Source organism: Vigna umbellata, chromosome 5 (genome assembly GCF_029865625.1).
Source record: "Vigna umbellata cultivar VRB3 chromosome 5, Vumbellata_1.0, whole genome shotgun sequence".
Classification (NCBI taxonomy): domain Eukaryota; kingdom Viridiplantae; phylum Streptophyta; class Magnoliopsida; order Fabales; family Fabaceae; genus Vigna; species Vigna umbellata.
Genome location: NC_142169.1, coordinates 42565254 through 42571611, shown reverse-complemented (window position 1 = coordinate 42571611; position 6358 = coordinate 42565254). Strand labels below are relative to the sequence as shown.

General features: G+C 35.9%; 1 protein-coding gene across 1 annotated transcript; it reads right to left on the bottom strand.

Moving 5' to 3' along the window:
* On the bottom strand, nucleotides 1-2725 carry LOC148198392 (uncharacterized). Its single transcript, XM_088091422.1, has 2 exons — nucleotides 385-2725; nucleotides 1-307 (listed from the first exon to the last, which is right to left on the bottom strand). Exons 1-2 carry the CDS (start codon nucleotides 2685-2687, stop codon nucleotides 1-3), a joined length of 2610 nt encoding a protein of 869 aa, XP_087947548.1. The 5' UTR covers nucleotides 2688-2725.
* Nucleotides 2726-6358: the final 3633 nt, after the last annotated feature.

Here is a 6358-nt window from a genome sequence, read left to right as displayed (position 1 = left end):
TTACTGAAGATAAGGTTGAACTTCATCGCAATTGATCAAGAGATGAACATGAGCTGATCTCAATTCTTCGTCACTTAGCCAATGAGTTGATTCCCTCCCGGAATGACGACCACCTTCGTCAAACACTGATAATGTTGTCCTTTCAACTTCAGTGTCTACTTCATTTCTCATGCTTTGTGGTGTTAACATAAAGTTCTTGAAGTAGTGTGAACAAAAATGAGTTGTTTCTTTGTGCAAATATGATGCCACTATTGATCCTTCAACCCTAGCTTTATTCTTAACTGAACGTTTAGCATATCCCATAAACCTACAATTTAAGAAAGTGGTATGTTAGTTTCAATATGTGTTGCATCTAAATTCAACTGTTGAATGAGATATTGTCACCTTTCAAATGGGTACATCCACCTATATTGGACCGGTCCACCAAGTCTTGCCTCATATGGAAGATGTACAGGGAGATGTTCCATACAATCAAAGAATGAGGGGGGGAATATTCTCTCCATCTTGCAAATAATCATTGGAATGTTTTCTTCCATCTTCCGAAGGTCGACCTCATTCAATGTTGTACAACATAAATCTCTAAAGAAATGACTTACTTCTGTAATGGGATTGAGAACATGAGTCGGTAAAGAACTAAACGCTATAGGAAGTAAGCATTCCATAAACACATGGCAGTCATGACTTTTCATCCCAATGACCTTTCCCCTATTCACATCAACACACCTTGACAAGTTAGAAGAATATCCGTCAGGCATCCTAAGATCTTTCAACCACTGACAGACCTGTTTTGATTGGTCTACTGAAAGTGTATAATTAGCTTTTGGCTTGTACATCTTTCCATTTGTATGAGTTTTGAGCTCCAAGTCTTTTCGTTTACAATACAAGCCTAAATCCATTCGAGCCTTTTCATTGTCTTTTGACTTTCCACTGACATTCATCACAGTATTAAAAATGTTGTCAAAAAAATTCTTCTCAATATGCATGAAATCAAGATTATGCCTTAACAAATTATCCTTCCAATATGGTAGATCCCAAAAGATGTTTTTTTTCGTCCAATTATGCCACTCACCGTATCCATCTATTCTTGGCGCACCATTTTCAGTTACTTTAGGATAACCATTAACTCTATTCCAAACTTCTGTTCCCGTCAAATATGGTGGCGCGTCTTCCATGTCCACTTCCCCCTTTTTGAAAGCATTCTTATTTCTCCTAAAGGCATGGTCATTTGGTAAAAACCTCCGATGGGAGTCAAACCACGAATTTTTTCGCCCATTATATAATCTAAAAGCCTTTGAATGCTCCATGCAATGTGGACAAGCCAATTTACCATGGGTGCTCCATCCAGACAGCATACCATAAGCAGGAAAATCATTAATTGTCCACATTAGCATCGCCCTCATGATAAAGTTTTGTCGCCTTGAAATATCGTATGTGATGACACCACTCCACAACTTTTTCAAGTCATCTATCAAGGGCTCTAGGTATACATCAATGCGTACTTTTGGATTGAATGGCCCCGGAATAAGACAAGTCAAAAACATGTAGGGTTTAGACATGCACATTTCTGGAGGTAGGTTGTACGGCGTGACAATTACTGGCCAACACGAATATGGTATAGATGACGCCTGCACATATGGATTAAAACCATCGGAGCATAAACCAAGTCGAACGTTGCGTGGCTCAATGGAAAAATCACGATGTACTCTATCAAAGTGCCTCCACGCCTCTCCATCACACGGATGACGCAAAACACCATTTGACGACCTGTTGTGATGGTGCCATGTCATTTCTGTTGCAGTTTCTTTTGAGGCATACATTCTTTGAAGTCTTGGAATTATTGGCAAATAGAACATGGATTTAACGGGAACTTTTTTTTTTGAACTTGCTCCTGTCTTGTGTTGTTGATACCTTGGCTTCCCACAAAATTTGCATTCAACTAACGCTCCATCCATCTTACCATATTCATTATCATAGAATAGCATGCAACCATCCACACAACAATCAATCCTCTGCGATTGTAATCCCAGCTTCGACACTATCTTTTTTGCATCGTAGTAAGTTTTTGGTAAACCACATTTGTGTGGTGTTACATCCAAAAGCATTTTTGCAAAAAAATCTATGCATTGGTTAGGAATATTCCAATTGGACTTGCAAGCTAAAAGCCTCACACACATTGATAATTTGGAGTCTGATGCTCCTTCATACAAAGGCGTATTTGCCTCCAACAAAAGGTTATAAAACCTTTGAGTTTCTTCATTTGGAGCCTCTTCTATGTTAGAAGAATTTGATGCTTGCAAGGGTTGTCTTTGTATGAGAGCATCATGGACCATGTCTTCCATCGTCATAACTTGTTCATTTGGTTCACCTTCTGTCTCCACACCCCTGAAAGTCACATCATTATCTAAATCAGCTTCTTGCATGGTTTCCCCGTGATCCTCCCAAATGAAATAATTAGGCTTGAAACCGTTTTTATACAGGTGAACCTTCACAACTCTTTCGTTCAAAATCTTTGTACAATCGCACTTTGAACATGGACATCGAAGCCCCCCATCTCTTTGATAACGGTCTTGTTCACAAGCTTTAATTATAAACTCTTCAACACCCAATACAAATGACTCTTTCAACGCACCTCTTCCTCTATAACACCTATCGTACATCCATGAACGATTTGGTGGAACTTGATCCATGTTCTGTATACATATCAATTAACGACAAATTAGCCATTACTTAATACAAGGCTAAATTAATTATGTATTACAAGTTTTCCTTCAAGGAAAAGTAATAAGAAAGTTCAACACTAAAAAATCAGTAATTGAATTTCCATCACTGCTCCTTGGAAGGTAATGTTAGGTAAGTACTTAGTCATGTTAGTTTAAAAGGTTTGGCATATTACATGGGGTATAGATGTTCATGCTTTATGAAAAGTGATGTTGTTATAATGAGTACACATGATTTGATAATTTGGGGTGTTGTTTGTGTATGAAAAAGTGTCATGGATACACTTTAAAACCATGTATATTGTGGATATCTTGTTTTTAGCCTCTTGCATTAAGTATACAATGGTGGGGCACTTATCTATACTCTTTGACCAAGAGTGCGGGTAAGAGAGTATTGAGTATTCTCTTCCATTGTTTAAAGAGAAAAGAACGAGTTTTAAGTATGAGAGGAGTGGAAGTGAGGTTTGAGTGAGTTGGGGTACATGGGTTGATACAAATAATGATGAAAGTAGAACTTTTTGGTGTCAATGCTGTGGAAAAAGATCATGAAAGAATAATGATCTCTGGCATCCTTGCACATACATTTCTGAAATTCAGAAATCAATAAAATGCGTTCGATATTTATCAGAAAATAACCATAGCTGAATAACATCCTATTCAATATATGGGAAAGGAGGAGAACGTATTCCAATTTAAAAGGAGAAAATTTATTCGGGAAAACACAATAACAAGTGACTTTTTGCTAACAAAACATGCCTAAATCTTTAGAAACACCTAGCATCAGTGACTGTTGACTAGAGGGGGAATGGACAGAATTGGGTGGCTGCTGTAGTGATGCAGAAGAAATACCACTGAGACTAGTGGACTGGACCCCAAGTCCAATACCAGATTGAGAAGAAACAGATGAGCCATGAGAGTTAAACTGCATACATTACACTACGTCATATAAAATACATTTTTCTGATGTAAGAAACTATGTCATACAAGGAGTTATAGGTTATATATTATCATTTAACAGAAAAATAAGTTTTAGTCACATTAAATTATTCATAAATAAAAGTACATATGGAAGGAAAATTGAAAATGAAAACATAAAGCTTCAAGAAAAACACCATTAACAACACTTTAAAATGAGAACTAACAGTATGCCATATTTACTTACTGATACTTATAACACATATTAAGAAAACAGAAAAAAAAAAGAACTTTGTATTAAATATCCGAGTTTACAAGTGATGAGCTTCTGTTGACAGCAAATGCATATAGACTACAGAGGCTCATTTAAATGATGAAATCAATTATAACAGCTGACTAACAAGCATCCAGTGACGCTGTACAACTTTCTCCATCACTTTGTACTGAAACAGATTTAAAAATAAGTGTCCAATTTAGCTTGGAATATTAAGAGGACCAATGCTTATGTAGTAAAGAACCACATTAAAAATCAAGAAAAAAGTAACACTAGAAGAACATGCATGTTTAGGCTGGATAGCTCAATTTTTGTGGACCGTAATGAATCTTCTAGAAAAAAAAAACAAGCAAAGAAAAGACAAATTTGATAAACAACTACCTGTTGCAAAAGGGGGTTTTGCTGCTGGGCAGAAAACTGCTTATGGTTTCCCCCAACAAGAGAAGGCATATTACTTTTGCAGATTTAATAAAACAGTACATTCAAAGCTGGCTGGTTCAAATAAAGACTCAAAGAATGCCTAAACACTAGATCTAACTACAGGATATCAGCTAGAAGATTTAAAGTGACCTAAAACCACACAAAGACAGCAAGCACGGTGCAAACACTTTATTTAAAACTGTGACAGTTTTGAAATCCAGAATTTAATCAACTCAACCATTCATTTTTCAATTCTGTGATTGATTGGAGTTGCTATCCCTTGAGACATGCTTAAAATCATAAAAGAAACTTGTCTCAAGCTTTATACACAACAAAACTGAGCAGAAACAGTATTGACCAAAGCAGACCAGAAATTGAATTGGAGAATTGTGAAACAAAGACAAGACAAGCTACTGAAAGTAGGGAACTCAGGTATGCATTTTGCATTTTAGTGATTAACAAGAGTTGCTACTACTTGAAACATGTATAACAATAGTAAACACACTTGTACCAAGATTCAAAACTACAAAATCTGACCAACAACAGTGAGCACAACTTGAAACCAGTGAAGAATATTGATGCAGATTTTTGAAATCATAGTGTGAGGAATTCAACCAGTCATTTTGGTTTTCTGAGATTAATATGAGTTTGCAATCAGTTTAAACACATTTAGACTCATAAAGCAGATTTGGTCAAAGCTTGAAACACCAGAAAACTGGACCAAAGCAGATTATAACAACTCAATGCAGAAAGTACAGTTTATGGACAGTTTGCTACTGGAACCAAAATGTGCAATGCTACTTGACTCAACTGATCAAAGCTGGACATGATGCCGTTTCTTTATATGATCAATCAGAGACCTAGCAACTGCTTAAGGCACAACCAAACCGAAAAAGAAAAAAAAATACAGCTGAACAGAATCAAAATATTAATGACAGAATAACACTGCAACACTTTTGCACATGACTGGACAAAACTGAAATTGATTTATAAAGCTGAATTTGAACTCAAACAAACAAAGTGCACCGATTAAAATGATGAAGAAACATTAAGGAACAACTGAATGAACACAAACTGCAAGCTCAAGTACGAATTAAGCCAAACAGAATTGAAAAAAAATATTTGAATTGGTTAAGATGTAGGTTACCATTTTAGGTTACAGATGAATACAACACAAAACAACTATTCTATCAAGGATACAAAAGGAAAATGTGATAGGTTTGGAATTGGTTATAAGAGGAGGGATAAGAGGTATAACTGAATATGTCTGACGATAATTCTAGCATTAGCAAAACCAATGGTGGGAGAAGAGAGCGTGATCAGGGGGAAACAGCGTCTTCCTCAAGATGGAGGAAATTAGACATTTCTGTTTTTGCCGGAGAGGAGGCTTATGGATTCGATTAAAGGTGTGATTGAGGAAGAGAGGATGCAGGCTGTCTTGATTGCTTTGGAAGGTAAAGATTTGAATTGCTTTCTAACACCATAGGTAGCTAAACTACAAGAAAAAATATGGCAGAAGGCATGATAGCCAACAACAGACAAAAAGAATAATAAAGATATCTATAAAAGCTAAATATAGATAATAGAATAAAAGTATTATATGTAAATACATGTAATCCATGTCTTTGTTAGACATATGATACACTATAGGTAATTTATTATGTGTTCAATTCTTCCAATACAGATATGCTGCACCAGACCAATACATCATGACCACACAAACTCTTTCACTACCTTCAGTTCCAGTTGCAACTGCACTTTCCCCAGTCTTATGGCAACTTAAATATTTCTTGTCAACTATTACCACATATAGCTCCCTTTATCATGTAATGATGTTGGCTTTTTGGTTCGTAATATGGTTTCATGATTTAAACACTTGAATTCGTCACACAAATTCGACATCTATAGTGCTGGTTTAATCTTTCTATAATTGGTAATTATCTAATGGTGACAAATTCTTCTCCTATAATTGGAACTAATCAGTGTATGTATAGGATATTTGATAGGTCCTCTTTAACTGTGTAATTTCTAA

What these genes read in the sequence shown, in the direction of transcription:
- LOC148198392 (XM_088091422.1), bottom strand. Translation starts at nt 2,687, where the DNA reads ATGGATCAAGTTCCACCAAATCGTTCATGGATGTACGATAGGTGTTAT. An exon ending in TGGATGTACCCATTTGAAAG is followed by an intron (nt 308 to 384) that starts GTGACAATATCT and finishes CTTAAATTGTAG; the next exon opens with GTTTATGGGATATGCTAAAC.